Source organism: Mercenaria mercenaria, chromosome 3, assembly GCF_021730395.1.
Source record: "Mercenaria mercenaria strain notata chromosome 3, MADL_Memer_1, whole genome shotgun sequence".
In the NCBI taxonomy this organism is placed as follows: Eukaryota; Metazoa; Mollusca; class Bivalvia; order Venerida; family Veneridae; genus Mercenaria; species Mercenaria mercenaria.
This window is the reverse complement of record NC_069363.1, coordinates 39,515,983-39,538,557: the sequence shown is the minus strand read 5'-3', so window position 1 is coordinate 39,538,557 and position 22,575 is coordinate 39,515,983. Positions and strand designations below refer to the sequence as shown.

General features: G+C 36.1%; 1 protein-coding gene across 1 annotated transcript in view; it reads right to left on the bottom strand.

Annotated features, from left to right (window-relative positions):
* Window positions 1-22,575, bottom strand: part of LOC123532611 (uncharacterized) — a 62,149-nt gene that overhangs the window by 5,269 nt on the left and 34,305 nt on the right. The window contains exons 8-16 of the mRNA XM_053539664.1: window positions 15,317-16,775; window positions 14,682-14,788; window positions 8,458-9,219; window positions 7,679-7,812; window positions 7,200-7,326; window positions 6,886-6,970; window positions 5,755-5,805; window positions 3,852-3,935; window positions 99-244 (exon numbers count right to left, since the gene is read on the bottom strand). Of these exons, the coding sequence (XP_053395639.1) occupies window positions 99-244; window positions 3,852-3,935; window positions 5,755-5,805; window positions 6,886-6,970; window positions 7,200-7,326; window positions 7,679-7,812; window positions 8,458-9,219; window positions 14,682-14,788; window positions 15,317-16,775 (2,955 nt within the window). The remainder of the gene's footprint in view (window positions 1-98; window positions 245-3,851; window positions 3,936-5,754; window positions 5,806-6,885; window positions 6,971-7,199; window positions 7,327-7,678; window positions 7,813-8,457; window positions 9,220-14,681; window positions 14,789-15,316; window positions 16,776-22,575) is intronic.

Sequence of the window (22,575 nt, the reverse complement as noted above, 5' to 3'; positions counted from 1 at the left end):
CAAAATGTTTTACCACTATGTTTCACTTAGACTTTGGCTCTGATGAGCTGAAAACCTAAAGTTAAATATTAACCAGATAAAACTGGAAAATATGATACCTTTTGGCTGGAATGTACAAGGGATAAAGTTCATTTTTCTCTGGTGCGGTAACATCATTGATGCATCTAAAGGTGTCCATTGCATGGAGGGTGGTGAATTACATTTGATAATGCTGGAATTGTTTAAATGCAGATCAAAGCTTCCTCTGAAATTATGAATTTATTATACAACATTCATTATTTTAAATTGTCACTGTCTGGTTCACATATATTTTACCAAAAATCAAAATAATTTAAAGTGGGGGCATAACAATGAAGAAACGGCTTCTTAAAACGCATAACATCATAAAATGTGTAAACTGAAAGAGTGCTTGAAAAAATCTACCCCTCAACCATGAGCCCAGACAGACAAAAACCCAAATGAGCAATGCCATGAGAAAACCAACACAGTGGCTTTGCGACCAGCATGGATCCAGACCAGCCTGCGCATCCGCGCAGTCTGGTCAGGATCCATGCTGTCCACTAACAGTTTCTCTAATTGCAATAGGCTCTGAAAGTGAACAGCATGCATCCTGACCAGACTGTGTGGATGCGCAGGCTGGTCTGGATCAGTGCTGGTCGCAAACGTACTATGCTGGTTTTCTCATGGTGCGGCTCAAATCAACACTTAGCAAGGTAAGGCACTATGATGCAACTGCCTATTGTTTTCCAAAATGAAAAACAAGAGCATTTTTTAGAAGCAGCAAAAAACCAAAACAAAGCTCCACCAGAACATTCTCTTGTATTCCTACTAAAGATTCTGTTGCACATTACTATTCTCAACTGTTGAATACAGTGCATTTCTTTAAAAGGAGGAAGTTGTATCCGTGAGAGAACTAAGACAGAAGCTTCATTAATATATGAACACAAAAATCAAGAATTAAACCAAGCCAAGACTTACCACTTCAGTCCACTTAAAATATCTCTCTTGATTTTATGACCATACAAGGAAGTCATAAACAAGAGGGTCATGATGACCCTGGATCGCTCATCTGAGTAATATGATCTACATGTTTCAAATGTCAAACTGATGATAAAAAAAGTTAGTATGTCACATTCATGGTCAATGAAATTCAGTTTTACGATTTGTGTGCAAAACTGTGTATGTCATCAAAATGTCAAGACTGTATCTTAAAAAACAAGAAAGTAGGTCAGTAGGTCAAGGTCACAGTCAAGTGACATCATATTACTTGGGGTCATCAGGTAATTATAATTAAACAGTCTTGGAAATAGGATCAGATGATTTTTTAAGTACTTTTCCTATATAACTCACATAATAACTAAGTGACCCAATTTTGGTAGAGGACTACTAGACAATGCATCATACCAAATATCAAAAGCCTAGGTCGTATGGTTTCAGACAAGAATATTTTTAAAGCTTTTTCTTATATAAGTCTATATAAAATTTGGGACCCCCAGGGCAGGGCCTCTTTTCACCCAAGGGGTACAATTTGAACAATTTTGATTGAGGACCATAAGACAATGCTACAAACCAAATATCAAAGGTCTAAGTGTTGTGGTTTCAGACAAGAAGATTTTTTAAAACTTTTTTTCCTATATAAGTCTATGTAAAACTTGGGACACCTGGGGCGGGGCCATATTTGATCCTAGGGGGATAATTTGAATAATCTTGGTAGAGGACCACTAGATGATGCTACATACCAAATATCAAAGCCCTAGGCCATGTGGTTTTGTACAAGAAGATTTTCAAAGTTTTCCCTATATAAGTCTATATAAACTATGTGACCCCCGGGGCGGGGCCATATTTGACCCTAGGGGAATAATTTGAACAATCTTGGTAGAGGACCACTAGATGATGCTACATACCAAATATCAAATCCCTAGGCCATGTGGTTTTGTACAAGAAGATTTTCAAAGTTTTCCCTATATAAGTCTATATAAACCATGTGACCCCCGGGGCGGGGCCATATTTGACCCTAGGGGGATAATTTGCATAATTTTGGTAGAGGACCATTAGATGATGCTACTAACCAGATATCAAAGCCCTAGGCCCTGTGGTTTTGGACAAGAAGATTTTTAAAGATTTTTCTTTCGGTTGCCATGGCAACCAGAGTTCTGCATGGAATTCAATTCTTTGAACAATTTTGAAAGGGGGCCACCCAAGGATCATTCCTGTGAAGTTTGGAAGAAATTGGCCTAGCGGTTTATGAGGAGATGTAGTTTAAAGTAAAAGTTTACGGACACCGGACAAAAAGCGATCACAAAAGCTCACCTTGTCACTCTGTGACAAGGTGAGCTAAAAAGCCATTATCATTGCTTAAATTAGCAAAGTTATTACAATTTAATTAATGTCCCAAGTAAATTCTTTACCAGTGTATTTTAAGATCCTTTGGAGAGCACAGAAAGCAACAAGGTGGAAATAATAGTAGATGCAGTCTGAAGGATTCTGTTCATATGCAGTAAATGGAACCTGCAATACCTCTTATACTCCCACATACCAACTCAAACCAATTTTTATGACATACTATTGAATGAATTCCATGACTTCAAGGAACAAAGTTAATAACTAGAGCTGCTTTTGAGAAAAGCGCATGTCTCCCTCAACTGCCTAATAATCTAAATAGTAAGTCAGTCTTTATATACTGTTTACTCACTACAAACATACCTTTGAACAGTAAAAAGACTGATTTTGGGTAATTCAAGGGCCATAATTCTGAAGTGCCTTAGGCGATTTGGTTAGTTAATGCACTTGGCCGAATGTGGCCTCTAGAATGTTAACAAGCTTTTCCTCTGATTTGAGCAAGTAACCTAGTTTTTGAATCCACATCACCCAGATTCAAACTTGAAATCATCAAGATAAACATTCTGACCAAGTTTCATGAAGATAGGAACATAAATGTGGCCTCAAAGTATCCTAAGATAGGGTCATAAATGTGGCATCTAGAATGTTAACAAGCTTTTCCTTTGATCTGACCGGGTGACCTAGTTTTTGACCCCATATGACCTAGTTTTAAATAGGCCTAGAAATCATCAAGATATTCATTCTGACCAAGTTTCATGAAGATAGGGTCATAAATGTGGCCTCTAGTGTGTTAACAAGCTTTTTTTTTATTTGACGTACTGACCTAGTTTTAGACCTTACATGACCCAGTTTCAAATATGGTCTAGAAGTCATCAAGATAAACATTCTATGCAAGTTTGTATCAAATCAAAGCATAAATGAAACCTCTATATGGCTGGTTCATGAGATTTGGTTAGTTAATGAATTTGGCCGAGGAGTTATGGTCAAAAACATTTGGTTCAAGTTTGGTGAAAATTGGATTAGAAATGTTCGAGTTAGAGTGTGGACAAGGGTAAAAATGGCCGATTTTCGGTAAATCAAGGGCCATATTTCCGAAGTGCCTTGGCCGATTTGGCTGATTATCGAACTTGGCTGAGGACTTATGGTCAAACACATTTTGCTCAAGTTTGGTGAAGATCAGATGAGAAATGATTGACCTAGAGCGCGGACAAGAGTAAACATGCCAATTTTTGGTAATTGAAGGGCCATAATTCCAAAGTGCCTGGCCTGATTTGGCTAGTTATCGAACTTGGCAGAGGACTTATGGTCAAACACATCTTGTTTAAGTTTGGTGAAGATCGGATGAGAAATGTTCGACTTAAAGTGCGAACAAGATTTGTGACAAACAGACACACACACGGACACACACACACAGACAGGAGTAAATCAATATGTCTCCCACACTACTGTGTGTTGGGAGACATAATAACACTGAACCTTAAACCTTTTAAAGTAACAACACATGGTTTTACCTTTCTTCAAACTCTGTGGCTTTCATAATAGTGAACTGATCCTTTCGTGGATTGTTTTTCAACAGGTACTGTCCTACAGGTACACTGCAATGAAAGAGGAAGAACAGTTATCATACGGAATCATAAAAATAGCACTGGGTATAGAGCAATATTTTACCTGCAGATGTTTGGTTACAAACTAGAAATGTGTCCATGGGACACAGATGCCCCCACTACATGACAAAGGACACAGATCAACTTTGGGAAAACAATATGTTGCTATGACAATTTTTTCCTAGGTCAGGGGCCATACCTCCTACAATACTGAATGAATCCGGATGCGAAACTCCAGGTGCACAACTGCACATGCTGACCAACATTCCTGTAAACTTTGGTGACTCTAGGTCAAATACTTTTGGAGCTACGCGCGACACAACATTAAAATGACAAATTTTTAACTAAGTCAGGGGCCATAACTCCTACATGACTGAATAAATCCGGACGCGAAACCCCAGGTGCACAACTGCACATGCTGACCAACATTCCTGTAAACTTTGGTGATTCTAGGTCAAATACTTTTGGAGCTACGTGTGACACAACATTAAAATGACCAATTTTTTACTAGGTCAGAGGCCATAACTCCTACATGACTGAATGAACCCGGACGCGAAACCCCAGGTGCACAACTACACATGCTGACCAACATTCCTTTAATGTTTTGTGACTACGTCAAATACTTTTAGAGCTAGGTGCGACACAACACTAAAATTACCAATTTTTACAAAGTCAGTGGCCATAACACCTACATGACTAAATGAATCCGGACGCGAAATCCCAGGTGCACAACTACACATGCTGACCAACATTCCTGTAAAGTTTTGTGACTCTACATCTAATACTTTTGGAGCTAGGCACGACACAACATTCTCGGAAGGACGGACGGATGGACAGACAAGGGCAAATCTATATGCCCCCCACAAAGTGGGGGCATAAAAAGCAATCTGCCAGTACCCTGACTGAATAATTTCCTTGTTATATATTCAGCAATGTTCTGACACTGAAATTTCAACTTCCAATCAGATCCATTTTGTAAAAACAACAAGTGTATTTCAATGATCATTTGCATGTCTGTAGCAGTTACAACTGCAGAAAGCTCTGCAGAACTTACAAAATAGAAATATCGCAAAGTTACAGAAACTTGCCATCATAGACTTAAATATCTTATGAAGATAAGCCTTGATCTCTAGCTCTACAAAATTATGAAGAAAGAGGTAATACTTATCACAAAAGAAGTTCTATGGCGGAAACTGATTTTTTAAAATCTATTTTCAGTAACAGTGACTTTGACCCCATATGCAATCCCAGTTACACTTCTGGTAATTTACCTATACATCAAATTCAGTAAAAGCTCCATCTTAACTTTAGTTACTGACCAGAAATCATGTTTCTATACTTAAGTAACAGCAAACTTGACACCATGCACAATCACAAGCTTTGTCTCCATAGAAAATTATTCTATACAAAGTTTGGTGACAAAATCTCAATTTGAACTAAAGATATTCACTGTAAACTGCTTCCTTGACTACCTGCTCTAAATCTAAAAAGGAAAGCCTGATTAGTAACGTTTTTGAAAAAACATGTTCACTGTAAAACAGTGGTAGTTTATCAATCAAAGGATTTCAATATATAATATATAGCCAAATGGTCACAACTCTTGATTTATACACTGTTCAAACATTCATTTATTAAATGATATTCACCAAGTTTAAACCAAAGTCACTGTTAACAATGCAGAGTGGGACACAGGTGACAGACAAAATGGTACAAATCTTTTTGTCACTTTCATATGTTCAGTAGAACAAAAAGTTCATTGTTTCTAGGAAACTAAACGCAGTCTGTCAGAAATTCACAACAATAAGAGTACCTTTTCAGCTTGTCCAGAATTACATGAAGATCTGTAAAAGCTTGTGCTGGCCTGAAAAATCAAATTTATAAATACAAGGCTTTATATCTTATATATAGTCTAATCCAAACTTCAGTTACAGTACTGTACATGTATTAGATACCATATGTCTGATTTCTGTTGTTGAAAAGTTAGAGATATTCTATTTTAAAAGAATTATAGTAATTTTTACCCTGTTCAATAAAATTAACCTCATGTTTAATTAAGTAAACAAACTAAAGGCAAATATTTCCTGTTTTTGTGAAAACTCAATTACAGTATTTGTAATTAATTTAAAAGTATAAACTATTCTACTATACATATAATATTATGGGAAAATTTTGTTTGAATTGCTAAACAATGATTCCCAGGAGCTGGGGTGACAGAATTATCACCATAATGTACAAAGACAAAAACTTCTGAGGTAAGGCCTTCACAAAACTAAAGTTTACACTCAACAGAAATCATTATTCCTTAGCCGTTAAAACATTTGAGCCGCGCCATGAGAAAACCAACATAGTGCGTTTGCGACCAGCATGGATCAAGACCAGCCTGCGCATCCCCGCAGTCTGGTCAGGATCCATGCTGTTCACTTCCAAAGCCTACTGCAATTAGAGAAACTGTTAGCGAACAGCATGGATCCTGACCAGACTGTGCATCCTGCGCAGATGCACAGGCTGGTCTGGATCAATGCTGGTCGCAAACACACTACGTTGGTTTTCTCATGGTGCGACTCATTTTCTTTACCCGATTTCAAATTGAGTCGAAACCTACAATCTCAAACACATTTATCTTAACCTCTACTTTTGTACTGTGTGACAGCATAACATACTAAGAAGTACAATTGCTAACTAACATGTAACTGGTTATAGCAGTACAAGTTGTACTAAATTACACATAATGTAAACAAGGTTATAGGGCCAGTCTACACACATACTGAACACCCCATGTACATGAGGTTATGGACAACTTTTTCAGCATAAAACCACCGAATCAAGTATTATTTCCAAGTCAAACTTCATTTTCTCTAAATAAAAGGCTTTGTACCTTGGAAACTGAGATACTGAGTTTCAAGTTTAGTACATAAATAATAATAAATCTGAATAATCTTACTTGAAGAGGGAGTCTGGAGCGATGAGATCTTTGTATGCAACATTTTCAAACATCATGATTTCAGAATTAAATGGGTTAACACGTGCTGAAAATATATACAAGATTTTCCATGAATTCTATGAACAAATTCAGGATACGCAATAACTATATATTTACATTTTCCCAACTAAAGATGGTGTGACTAAAAATTAAAGGAAGATTCAATTGTGCAAAACAAATTAAAAATTATGCATTTCTGTTTGCACCAAGAGAAATAAATCTAAACTAGTGTAGAACTCAAACTAAGACAGACTAATTAGAACTATTTTACTTACGTTTCAGCAATGAGGAATTTGGTCTAACATAAACAGAAATCCAGTTTTTACATATCTCATTAACTGTGTCCTGTTCAAAACCAAAGTTTGGCTGATACTCTATCTTGGGAGATATATGCACCAAACCCTGAAACACATAAACACCAAGCTCACGGGATGTAAAGGGTTAAACAATTAACTGTTCAAACAACAAAGCAGATTATTCGATCAACTCAACCTATGGCTGTCGTTCTTTTTTTTCTTGTTTTTATTTAACTGCAAAAATCCGAAAAAAATCTTATTAGAAGAGAACAACTTCCTTAAAATTCGAAGCGACAAGTTTAGGAGACATAACTTCAAACAGCTGTTGCTGTTAAGATTATTTGGAGCCAATAGTTACTAAAATTTTTGCAACAGCAACAATAAATTGCAGAAGTCACTGTTTTTGACTATAAAGTTTGCAGCACCTCTTTCAGTCGTAAGGACTGCAGTGATCTTACCTGTCCAGAAATGAAACCATGATATTTACAGCGGATAAGAACATTGATTCCACCTATGTTCCATTGATGGTATGTGACATTATCATCCACTGGAAATCCACAATGTGACATCCCATGTTTCTGTGTGAATGCCTCTGTAATGGTAAACAGAATTTTAACAATGTGTCCAGACATTATCATTTTGTGCATTAATCAGCATGTTAGAATTTTAACATGAGTCTGTGTGAACATCTGTGTGCAGAAAATTAAATTTAACTAATCTGGACTATGTCATGTTTCTGTGTGAACATTTCTAGGCAGAAATGAAATTTTAACAATCACAGACCATGTCATGATTCTGTATGAACACCTCTAGACCATGTCATGGTTCTGTGTGAACACATTTCTTAAGAAAATTCATTTCAACTATTATGGATCATGTCATGGTTCTGTGTAAACACCTTTGTGACGAAAAATGAATTTTAACAGTTTGTCGAGACAAAATTTCATGTGAACACCAAATATAAACAAGATTTTAAACAATGTAGCATCCCATGATTCTGTTGGAATATTTCTGCACAGAAACTTGAATTTTAACAATCAAAGATCATGTCATGGCTGTGTGAACACTTTTGTAAAGTTTGTGTATAGCATGCTTGTATGCAGAATTTATCAATTATTGATGGTAGGGAGTTTGTTCTGTGAAAGTAACATTCTAACAGAAATTAGATGAATGTGATGAAACTTATTTTATCAGCACTACCAATTTCAGTTCAAGAATTACAACTACTAGGTCTTACCTGCAAGTGAACCTTTGTTTGTACCAGTCCCATGCATTTCATCCTGAAGTTTAAGTATATTTTCTAATTCTTTGTCCAGACCTGTTGCAGCACTAGGATTGCTGTCTTGTCCCAACTTTACTTCTTTATTACGCTCTGATTTTAGATGTGTAACAGTACCAGAAGTTGTTCCATCTGTTATACTAGAAACCTCACATTTCTTACTTTCTTCTCCACCCAGCTTTTCACTGCCACTTGTTCTGGACTCTATACCTTTCCTTCGTTTTTCTTCTACTATTTTATTTTTAGCTTCTGCTATCTTCTTTTTCATTGCTTCAGCCATTTTTTTGATTTTTCTTGCCTCCAAATCTGACCGATCTTTCTTCGTTTCACTCTTCTTGGTACCTGAAGAACCTTTACCATGATGAAAGTCTTCATGTCCATCTCGAGAGTTTTCTGCTGACTCAATATCGCTGTCTATCCTTCTCACCTTTGTTTTATTCCTTGTACGATAAATTTCTTCCTCATTGTCAGAAGCTGTATCTTTGTTCCCGGAGTCTTGCCCATTTTCTGCATCTTTACTATCATCATTTTCCATGTCAACATGATCATCAGTCAAAGCAGTTTGCATGTCTGAACCATCTTCTGCTTTTTCTGATAACATTTTTCCATCTTTGGTGGTCACATTTATATTACATTCAGTTACATTTTTCTTACATCTTCCTCTACTACGTTTCACAGGCAATGGATCCATATCTTCTTGCCCTTCCTTTGGAGCAACAACTGTAATACACAAGAAGACATAATTATATTTATCATTGTCAAAAAACGTTTTTAATGCATTACAATTTGATAACAAGAGCACCCCCTTGCGGGTGCAGACTCTCATCTGATTTTTTGTCTCTGTATAATAAAAATACTGTCCTACCAATGATTTTCTATGTCCAAAAGGGGTCATAATTCTTGCAAAATACAATGTGGAGTTACGGTATAAGTTGTGCAGAGTCAGCTTTTAATGGCGAACAACTGCTCTGAGTTTTAAAGCAATAGCTTTGACTGTTCAGGAGAAAAGTTGACCTAAACACAAAACTTAACCAAGTAATCTGATATTTTCTAAGTCCAAAATGGGCAATAATTCTGGCAAAAAGCAGGATGGAGTTATGTTTCTTGCTGTACAGAGTCAGCTTATGATGGTGAACAAGTGTTGCAAGTTTTAAAACAATAGCTTTGATAGTTTAGGAGAAAAGCTGACCTAAACATAAAACTTAACCAGGCAACACCAACGCCGATCAAGTGATGACAATAACACATCATTTTTTTTCAAACAAGAGGACCATGATGGTCCTGAATCGCTCACCTCTTCCCACATGACCCAGTTTTGAGTATGACATCGTTTTTTCTATTATTTGACATAGTGACCTAGTTTTTGAGCTCATGTGACCCAGTTTTGAACTTGACCTAGATATTATCAAGATAAAAATTCTGACCAATTTTCATGAAGATTCATTGAAAAATATGGTCTCTAGAGAGGTCACAAGGTTTTTCTATTATTTGACCTATTGACCTAGTTTTCGAAGGTACGTGACCCTGTTTTGAATTTTACCTAGATATCATCAAGGTAAACACTCTCACTAATTTTCATGAGGATCTCATGAAAAATATGGCCTTTAGAGAGGTCACAAGGTTTTCCTATTTTTATACCTACTGGCCTAGTTTTTGACCGCACATGACCCAGTTTCGAAATTGACCTAGATATCATCAAGGTGAACATTCAAATCAATTTTCATAAAGATCCATTGAAAAATATAGCCTCTAGAGAGGTCACAAGGTTTTTCTATTATTTGACCTACTGACCTTGTTTTTGACGGCACGTGACCCACTTTCGAACTTGACCTAGATATCATCAAGATGAACATTCAGACCAACTTTCATACAGATCCCATGAAAAATATGGCCTCTAGAGAGGTCACAAGGTTTTTCTATTATTTGACCTACTGACCTAGTTTTTAAAGGCACGTGACCCACTTTCGAAACTGACCTAGATATCATCAAGGTGAACATTCTGACCAATTTTCATGAAGATCTCATGAAATATATGGCCTCTAGAGAGGTCACAAGGTTTTTCTATTTTTAGACCTACTGACCTAGTTTTTCACCGCACGTGACCTACTTTCGAACTTGACCTAGATATCATCAAGATGAACATTCAGACCAACTTTCATACAGATCTCATGAAAAATATGGCCTTTAGAGAGGTCACAAGGTTTTTCTATTTTTAGACCTACTGACCTAGTTTTTGATGGCACGTGACCCAGTTTGGAACTTTACCTAGATATCATCAAGATGAACATTCTGACCAACTTTCATAAAGATCCCATGAAAAATGTGACCTCTAGAGTGGTCACAAGCAACAGTTTACGGACGCACGCATGCACGGATGGACGATGGACACCGCGCGATCACAAAAGCTCACCTTGTCACTTTGTGACAGGTGAGCTAAAAATCAGATGAGCTAAAACTGATTTAAGCTTCATGGCTAGCCATGTATTTGGAAACAATATTACTTAATATTCATGTGCTGAATTTGTGTTTTGCTATGTCTGCCAATTTTTTGCAAAAACAAAACAACCACAAATATTACCCAATCGACTGTAATAGTCAAACCTAGAATTTATTCATTTCTCTTCAAAGTAATTTAAAAATGTAGTACAGTAACATTTTTCATGATGATTCAGTAAGTGAATTTTAAAATTTAACACATACATGTACCTATATCACTGTAGTCTCTATGTTTAAACGAAACAATCTTAGATGATTAAAACTATTCCTCAACTAGATAAGCATCCATAGAACACTGTTGCCCTCATTAATGTCACTGCATGGTCATTATGACTGAAGGGGACCCCCGCACCAAGGTGTTTGTGGTATGGATAAAACAAAACATGAGAAACACAAGATAAAAGAAACTGAGACAATAAAAACTTTTTTTCATCTTATTTTTTCGGGGCAAATCCCAAATAAGCCCCCAGTGCAATAGCTATACATGCTGAATAATACTTCTCATAATTTTTCGTGATTCAGGTCAAGTTCATTTTTACGCTAGTGTGACATAATTTTTGGCGCTGACTCATTCAAGGGCCATAACTCTGGTCTTATCGAGTGACAAATGTAAGTACCACATTAAGGACAACTGAAATTATAAATGCCACTACACAAAATTTTTTTACGCAGGATGACCTTATTTCTAAAATTTGATTTTTCGACAGACAACAGGGTATTTGCATGAACAGAAACAAGAGGGCCATATATATCGCTCACCTGTTATCATTGCACCTGAGGACGGTCCTCAAAAAAAATATCTAAGTCCAAAGGACAGGAACAACAAAGGGAAGAAATTTAACCAAAAACAAATTTTTTTTTTTAAAAGGTACAGATATGTCAAAATACACCTAACAAGAGCTGTCCATAAGACAGCCAAGCTCGACTATTCGAAATATTGTCACAGAAGCAGGAAATTATTACCCAAAATGTTAAATATCAAAAGAGTTTTAAGTTCGAAACGGGACATAATTTGACCAAAATGCATATCAGAGTTATGGGACTTGATGCTATCAACTAGTTTAATAACCCGAAGACACATGTTAAGTTTCAATTCCATATCTGCATTAGTTTTGGAGATAGTAACTTGCATGTAAAACTTTAACCAGAATTTTCTAAGTCCAAAAGGGGGCATAATTTGCTCAAAATACATGTTAAGAGTTATGGAACTTGACCCAGTGAGGTTGGTAACTGACCTAGAAAAAGAATAAATAAGTTTCAAAGCTATATGCCTTTTGGTAATAGCTGTATGTACTTGCACGCAAAACTTTAACCAGGATTTTCTAAGTCCAAAAGGGGGCATAATTTGGCCAAAATACATGTCAGAGTTATGGGACTTGATTCTATCAACTAGTTTTATAACCCCAAAGACACATGTGAAGTTTCAATTTAATATCTGCATTAGTTTTGGAGATAGTAACTTGCATGTAAAACTTTAACCAGGATTTTCTAAGTCCAAAAGGGGGCATAATTTGCTCAAAATACATGTCAGAGTTATGGGACTTGACCCAGTGAGGTAGGTAACTGATCTAGAAAAAGAAAAAATAAGTTTCAAATCAATATGCCTTTTAGTAATAGCTGTATGTACTTGCACGCAAAACTTTAACCAGAATTTTCTAAGTCCAAAAGGGGGCATAATTTGGCCAAAATACATGTCAGAGTTATGGGACTTGACCCAGTGAGGTAGGTAATTGATCTAGAAAAAGAAAAAATAAGTTTCAAATCTATATGCCTTTTAGTAATAGCTGTATGTACTTGCACGCAAAACTTTAACCAAAATTTTCTAAGTACAAAATGGGGCATAATTTGGCCAAAATGAAGGTCAGAGTTATGGGACTTGGTGCTATCAACTAGTTTTATAACCCCGAAGACACATGTGAAGTTTCAATTCAATACCTGCATTAGTTTTGGAGATAGTAGCTTACATGTAAAACTTTAACCAGAATTTTCTAAGTCCAAAAGGGGGCATAATTTGCTCAAAATACATGTTAGAGTTATGGAACTTGACCCAGTGAGGTTGGTAATTGACCTAGAAAAAGAATAAATAAGTTTCAAAGCTATATGCCTTTAAATGATAGCTGTTTGTACTTGCATGCAAAAACTAAACCAAGGTGTGACGCCGACGCCGACGCCAGGGTGAGTAGAATAGCTAGACTATTCTTCGAATAGTCGAGCTAAAAATTGGAGGTACAATCCATGTTGTACCACAGAAAAGTGGTCTCGGTTTTTCCCTACAGCCAATAATAAAATGTTACTAAAAATAAGCTATTTATAGTAACGTAAAAGGGAAGTAATTAAAAAGAAAATTATTTGTAAGTGAACAAAAGAAGGATCTGCCAAATAAATCTGTTGACATAAATGAAATTCCAGATCAGTATCTTCATTAGTTACGGAGATATACCCATTTTAATTTGAAATAAAGGGAGGTAATTTGACATAAAATCAGTCCATAGTTATCTACCCTGATTGGCTCAGTCCAACTAATGACAATAATGAAATTTCAAATAAGTCCTATAAGTACTTACTGATATAAATTCATTTTGATTACAATCAGGTGAGGTAATCAGATATATAATAACTCTGGAACCTACGATTGGATCTGATTTGTCATGGAATCCAAGATTTATTGTTGTTGAAGATATTTTGGAAGTTTGTATCAAATAAAACCATAAATGAAGTCTCTATATGGCTGCAAAAGCCAAAATAACCTATTTTGGACCTTTAAGGGGCCATAACTCTGGAACCCATGATGGAATCTGGCCAGTTCAAGAAAGGAACCAAGATCTTGTGGTGATACAAGTTGTGTGCAAGCTTAGTTAAAATCAAATCATAAATGAAGCTGCTATTGTGCAGACAAGGTCAAAATAGGTAATTCAGGGGCCATAACTCTGAAACCCATTAAGGGATCTGGCTGGTTCAATAAAGGAACTGAGATCTTACGGCGACACAAGTTTTGTGCAAATAATAAATGAAGCTGCTATTGTGCAGACAAGGTCAAAATAGCTAATTCAAACCTTTTCAGGGGCCTTAACTCTGGAACCCATAATGGGATCTCGCCAGTTCAAGAAAGGAACCAAGATCTTATAGTAATACAAGTTGTGTGCAAGTTTGGTTATAATAAAATCATAAATGAAGCTGCTATTGTGCAGACAAGGTCAAAATAGCTAATTTTGGCCCTTTCAGGGGCCATAACTCTGGAACCCATGATGGAATCTGGCCAGTTCAAGAAAGGAACCAAGATCTTGTGGTGATACAAGTTGTGTGCCAGTTTGGTAAAAATCAAATCATGAATAAAGCTGCTATTGTGCAGACAAGGTCAAAATAGCTAATTTTGGCCCTTTCAGGGGCCATAACTCTGGAACCCATACTGGGATCTGGCCAGTTCAAGAAAGGAACCAAGATCTTATGGTGATACAAGTTGTGTGCAAGTTTGGTTAAAATAAAATCATAAATGAAACCACTATCGTGCAATTGTTGAGGGACGCACGCACGCACGGATACACGACGGACGACGAACGAAGGGTGATCCCAGAAGCTCACCTTGTCACTATGTGACAGGTGAGCTAAAAAATGCATATTTTGTAACTTGATATGTATTTTGCAGACTATAAAATTGTACAAAATAATTTTGGGGAAATATTTCTTACCATTACTAGAACCAAGACTACGTCTGGTAACACGTCTGCCTTTAGTTATCAGACTAGTTCCCTGCTCAACAATTCCACTCTCAGAAGATGCTGACCTACTTCTTGTGCTAAAAATAACATCACATAAATCTAAATGATACTTTGCTTCATTCCTTTGAGATTATTAAATATGTATAGAAAAATGTTTAAAAAGATTAAAACAAGAACTATGCAAATTTGTCTCCCAAGATAGTTGAATTGATTTAACTAGCAAATATGACGTCTAAAGAATGCTCGAACTTTGACCTTGTAACTCCAAAATCAACGGGTTATCCACTAACAACAAGCAATCATCCATTGAAGGTTGGGAGTTCTAAATAAAGCAGTTTAAAGTTATTTCACTGAATCTGCTTCAAGTTAGTATGAAAGGCATTGTGATGTTGACCTCTGACCTAATGACCCTTAAAACATCAGCAGCCATCTACTGCTCACATGTGATCATCCTATGAAGCTTGACAGCCTTGTAGAAGCTCTGTGAACTTGACCTTGACCTTTGGCATACTGACTCTCAACATTAAGTTCAGAGTCCTCCGAAGCCATAGACACAAACCTCCACTAAATAATCATAAAATTCAATTCCATATGATATTAGTTACCTAACAGACTCATGCTCCTGTTTCATTCCTCTTGTTTCCCGGCTTGATGAAGACCTCAAAACCCTCTTTGGCACTGTGACATTCTCAGAAATGTCACTGGTGCTTCTTCTCTTAGTACCCTTTGATTTTTCCTCAACTTCTTCCAAATCTTCTACAGCTATGACCAAATTGGTAGAATCAAGTTTGCTTTCTAATGAAATGGACTGATTTTCTTCCTTCACTTCCAGTTTACTTTCAGTATCATTTGATATTTTTTCCTTTTCTAGTGTTGGCATTTCAGGAGATTTAAGTTTGTCATTTCTGTCAGAATGTTTCTGAGGTGATTCAGCAGGAACATCAATAACAAGACCCTCACCTTCACTATCACTATCTGATGCATTTTCAACAATTTTCAATTCTGTTTTGGTTTCCTTATCCACATCTGTGTCACCAGGGTGGTTCAATAATTCATTTGCAGATTCCACAGAATGTGTCCTAACTGAGGTTCTACTTGTTACTGATGTTTGAGTATGTGGCACGAAGTCTGAGCCTTGTGTTCTCTGCTTCAGTTTTGACTTGATTGTAGACATCTGTTTCATTCTTTCAGAAAATGAACTCATGTTCTTCACACTGAGAAGATCTTTCTTAGTTTTTCTTGTATTTCTCGGAGCTTTGCTTAAACTGTCTGTTGTGTTGGTTTCAGTGTGTAACTCAGATTCTTTATCAATTCTGTCATTTTCATCATGTTTTACAATAGTTTCCTCATCATCTTTCTTGTGATCTTTAGAACCAGGGTTTGCTTCATCAGTTTCTTGTGTTCCAGGATTTACAGAACCTTGTGTTTCATGTTTGTTTTCTTTACTATAAGTGTCTCTGTACATTTCTGGATGTTTATAGCTCTCTTTAATTGCTTGAGATTTTATACCCTTAAGCTCATTTTTTAGAAATTCTAAATCATCTTCTGCAAACTTCTTGCTCTTTTTAACAGACTTACCAGATATTTCATTCTTTTCAGTACTTATGATTGACTTTTCATCAGGTGACCCTTTATTTCCATCCCCTTTCATCTTTGACCCTATGAATGAGTCCATTCCAAATGTCTCAAGGTCATCAATATCCTTTTCAATGTCGAACATGCCTACCTGACCATGCTTTCTTTTTCTCTTCCTTAAATCTGTCTTCCCATCAACACCAACTTCATTTTCATCATCAAGCAAAGCACTAGGATTAACTGTCTCTTTCAATTTCTCTTCAAAATGTTTCACTTCTTGTTGGACTTCCTCTAATGTCGGCAATGTTACCAATTCATGAACAGGCTTTATTCCACAGAAAATGTGCCCTCGTACGTTAGTTCTGATAGCACTAGCTCTGACTGCATGCTTCTGATACAGCTGAATACGATCTTTAGGAACATACTGGGACTGTCTGATCATTGGTTTGTCTATAAACACTACTTTGTGGAGGGTTGTCTTCTCACCTTCTGAAATGCGAACAATTCTCAATCATTGTACCATATGTAGTGCTGTATCAATATCCTTATCTTAATCCCTATGAATTTTGTTAAAGTAATCCTAAACAGGACCATAACTGCAAATACCCTGTCAAGCCTGTATAAATTGTTTTCTCGTAGGAAAATGAGCATAAAAACAAGAGCAGTCTCCATAGGATGACACATGCCCCTGATGGCACTTTGAATGAATAGTTATGGCCGATGTTAGAGTTTAGGACCTTTGACCTATGGACCTGGATCTTGCGCGCGACATGTCGTCTTACTGTGCCACACATTCATGCGTAGTTATTTTAAAATCCATGCATGACAAAGATATGGACCAGACACGCCCATCAATGCACTATCATGAAATATGACCTTTAACGTCTAAGTGTGACGTTGACCTTTGAGCTACAGACCTGGGTCTTGCGCATGACACGTCGTCTTACTGTGGTACACATTCATGCCCAATAATTTTAAATTCCATGCATGAATGACAAAGATATGGACAGGACACGCCCAAATATCATGAAAAATGACCTTTAATGTCTAAGTGTGACCTTGACCTTTGAGCTATGGACCTGGGTCTTGCGCATGACACGTCATCTTACTGTGGTACACATTCATGCCAAGTTATTTGAAAATCCATCCATGGATGACAAAGATATGGTCCGGACATGCCCAAATATCATGAAAAATGACCTTTAACGTCTAAGTGTGACCTTGACCTTTGAGCTACGGACCTGGGTCTTGCGCGCGACACGTCGTCTTACTGTGGTACACATTCATGACAGGTTATTTGAAAATCCATCCATCGATGACAAAGATATGGACTGGACAAGAAAATTGCGGACAGACTGACAGACCGACAGACTGACAGAATGACAGACGGTTCAAAAACTATATGCCTCCCTTCGGGGGTATAAAAAGAGTTTATTTAACATTGCTAAGTACAATAAGAGACAATCAAGACTTGTACCTAGCAAACTATCAGCTGATTAAATATGATTTACCAACTGGGTACTGCATAGTGTACAGACCAATATTAAACAAGTGAATGAAGTATTGCCATGCAATACAAAGTCCCCTACTGGAAGGCACCTAATTTTCTCTACTGCAGTATAACATCATGAACTGATATCTGTCAATGATGTATAAACAATATTGTACTATTATATACAATATGTTATAACAACACAACTGGATTAAAATGTGCATATATAAAAACCCACAGTTGTTTTCATATTGAAATGTTTTTGCCAATTATAAAAAAGTTATCATATAAGTCATTTATCAGTGTGCCCATACCACATGACTTTGACGTCATTTTATAGCTAAGACTGCAAGCCGAATTCCGTCGATTCGATTCTTCAAAGTAGCGTAAGTTCTTTATTTCTTGATCAAATATGACCAAATAAAGCGCAGGCTAAGGAAAAAAGTGAGTACTTCACTCACAAGTAAACAGTTTTATCAACAGATGAACAGTTTTGGCCTGAAAACGGGAAAACTGTTTTGTTTAGAGAAAATGAGCATGGTAAGACGGCAAGCAAGAGCCCTTTTTGACAGAAAACGATGATTGTACACACCAGAGGTGTCGCACGTATTACGATTCACAGGAATTTAATGCCGGCTCTTGGGAGGCCTTAATTGACAAAAAATGGTAGCAGAATTATTTAAAAACTTTTAAAAAAATCCAAATATGCTAAGACGGCAAGTCCGCTAAGACGGCAAGTCATTTTTTAGATATACCGGGTTGCACCAACTTACGTAATTCAACACTTCCGTGGTTACAGGCCGTCCATCCTTCTATCAATCCGTCTGTCAGTAACATTTTTACTATGTTTCATCAATGCTTGTGAAATAAAATAGAGAAAAGTGGAAACTTTACAGATCGCCCAACACGACAAAAACGAAAATGTTGCAGGCTCGGTTTGACTGAGCCTGTTCATGGACGGTAGTGGAAATGCATGCTACCGTTCACGCCCTCTAGCCCCGGGATGAGCAGAACTCAACATTTACACATGCTAAAAGTACAATAAGCAATTAAGAGACATCCACAGATGTATTCAAACGGCGGTGAATATGGAACCTTCAATGAACACTAATAAAAGTTCAGTGACATCATTGTCATCTTCATCTTCCCCTTGAATCACTAGTGCTGGACAAAAGAGATATGAACGGTTTGTCCTCACTGTTTTCTCATTAAGGCAAAACAATTATTTTAACTTTGGACCATACACCGTTTTTGGTGGAATTACACACTATCATTGAAGCTACCATATGCATCGCCGAATGAATACATCATCGGATGTTGCTAAATTGATTTTTAGGTTGAAACCACGAAGTGGTTGAGACCTATAATTACCGTATGAAAATTCCAGAGCTTGCAAAAATATCAGACTAACCATTTTCACTGAAAGACAGATTAATCCGCTGTAAGGTTTTTGCCCGGTTTTTTTCGGGCTAATTGACAGATATTCTTATTGATTTTTTCTGAACATTGTTCTACAGTCGGTTGATATTATCATACATATGTAAATACAATAAGGTTAAAGAATGCGTCATTTCGTATTAAGATTATGTTTTTAAGTCTGTTGATCCATCGAGCATGACTAAGTTGAAAAGCGAAGGTGTATTCCTTTAAAACAATTCAGAAAAACCGCAGACGTGACCGAAGCGCATGAAAATATGCCGTGAAAAAAAATAGTTCAAAACGTATAAGAAAGATTTCTCTAGTTTAGCCTTAAAACATAATGCACTCGTCAGTAATAAAACAGCATATGATCTGAATCATTTTTTCTAGTTGTATAGGATATAGATCTGCATGCGATTCTTTCTACCTGTCCTGATTCGAATGACAAGGGAGATCACTGTGTAGGAGTAAGCTAAATGAGAATCTGCTTTATTTCATTTAAACAAAGAGCTATAAAAATAATGTATAATGTATTGTATACTTCTTTGATTTAAAAATAGATTTTCTTTCTGAATTACTTCCCTTTATTCTTATTTTATCCTTATTTTTGTACGGCTTTTATAACGACCGATTCATATGATTTATTATTTAACATTTTACTTTATCGTTTTAATATCTCTGTAAGGCTGATGCAAAATTGAGTCAAAATATTTGTTTAAGATTTCCTTTTTATAAATAATTATATCTGTAGTATATTAATTGCTATAGTGCTCCACTGTAACATGGAAAGCTACACGTTACAGGTTAATGCCCTGCTCCGCGGCTATTCAAATTATTTTGTGTATATGCAACCCATGATTACAATAGGTAAAAGTTAACGGCCACGTGCCAACCTCAAAACCACAGGTATTTCATATAGAATTTCATATACAACAGACTCTATTTTCAAGGGGGGTATTCGATCTACTCCTTACCACCGAAACAAAATGGCGGCCAAAACTGAAAATGTGAGTTTTTCTTACTTTTTTTCTTTTTCAAGGATATCTAGACAATAACACATGTCTATCAACCTGCTCCACTGTTTTCTCTATCAACCGGTACCTTTCACTTTGGAAACAGTGCTGTAATTTGTCTGGAATGCTGGTCATGAGATTCGAATCGATGGAAAATCCTCCGTTAAACACGGGATAAGGAATAGTGCGATTAGCAAAAATGGTCTTTTTTCCTAATATACCGCAGGTTGTAAGCTATTTTTCTGACTGAGAGGAATATTTCCACATACTTATCTAATACTGTTCGTTTTGTGCAGATCACAGTTCGTATTTTCAAAAAAACACAATTTTTGTCCGATGGTAAGGAACAGTGTGCGAAATCAGAGGATAAGGTGCAGTGCAATTTTTTTAAACGGATTTTACAGTTTTCTTTCATCGTTTCTGAGATAACCAGTTGACATTTCTCTACCATGTAATAACTGAAGGGGTCGGATTGTGGAGTAGAACAGTAACATAATCCCTGAATGAACATATTACCAGACAAGATATGTCAGTAGGTAGCACACTTGACTTTTTCAGTGATTGTCGATTAAACAAAACGTTGTTCTCTGTCTTCGTGGTGTCTTATATCACTTTTGGCCTAGATATTTGGCCAATCAAACATTTTATAGGAACTTATATTTGGCCATTCAAATGCTAAATAGGTAGGGAGCAAATGTAACCGATGTTTCCATTGGTTAAATATACAAAGCAACCAATTTCCTCTTCAGAAGATATACTACAAAGTTTGATTTCCACTTCAGAAGCTTTTCACGAAATATAACAAGAACGATTCTTCTGGAAATTACAAATCGGTTAGGTCTCTTGGTAGACTTTTATGATTATTCATGACGGCCAAGAACCGTTGCTTTTTATTTCACAATCTCTTTTGCATATTTAAAGTGAAACTCTGACCATCTTACTGTAATTCGTGTAGTATAATACTAGTAGCAATTTTCAGTTGCTGTGCATTTCCATGTGTAAAATGAATGATATTTCCGCATAAGTATTTGGTTGTCGTGCTTTTGAAATATATAAACCAGGCATTCGGAACAGGACAATGCTCTATTCTGTATGCTAAAACATACTAGTACGGTAATCCAATCTCATTTGAAAGACTTCCAAGTAGGATGTCTCGTTATCAGCCTGCATGAAAAAAGTGAAAAATGTTAACATTTTCATAAACATGGCTATAATTATGGGGACTCGGATTCAGTCTTCATTTAAAAATGCAAAAGGAATTATTCACCCAAAATCACTAGTGACGCGCATGTGTATGTTACGTTTACTATCTTATTCACAAATCAATAGAAGAGTAATTTGTCTCCATGTCATATAGCACTAAGCTTGTTGATTTTTATACCGAATCTTTGACTGTTACCTTTGTCTGTTAGTAATTTATGAAGCTTCAAACTACCGTAAACAATACATACGTTACTGTGCCAGCTCATTTTTATGTTTAATGAACGTTCTTGTAGTTAAAATTCATCAGTAGTCAACGAAATCACATATTTTTATGACGTAACATAGGAAGTTATTTTATAATCAAACATAGATACAAATTTTTCCGGACTCCTTGGTATCAGTCATCATTTAAAATGATGCCAAAGAATATGATAATGTGTTGCCGTTTCTGGGTAGAATAAACATTCACACATGTCTTTTTGTAAATTATATAACTATTATGCTTGCTCATTCATGCTGTTAATTCGGGTTACATTTTATACCATATCAGCGTGGAAAACCTTGCCCAAAAACGTATATAACAGATTGATACATCCTTACCGTATTGTAGAAATATCACAATTTAATTCATTTTTTAATGCTCTTAAAGACGAAGATCATTGTCATATCTGTAGCTGATTACCCTTTAGGCAACAAATATCTATCTATGAATATTTTTTATGAGCATCAAAGAAGGAAATGATACATACGTGATCGATACATACGTTACTGAAATATTTAAAACTAACTCCTACGTCAGCATACGTCAACAGTGACGCAGGGTTTCATTTTTACAAGCTTTTTAGGTCGCCAACTATTGATTTTGATAACCTTTTATCACGTACACATTGTAAACAAATTCAGTTTTGAAAATTTCTATGCTATAGATATGATAAGAGAATAATATCACACCGTAATAAATTTTCATATCTAATAATTTTTAAATATAGAATATGTTTATTATTTTCAAATGAATCATTACATGTATATTAATGTATATAAAAGTAAAGATACAGTGTTTACGAGTGATACATACGTATCCAATAGTAACGTATGTATAATTTCAAATAAAAAAACATTTCTTTTTTTGTGGCATTCGTAATGTAGTAATACAATAATTTGA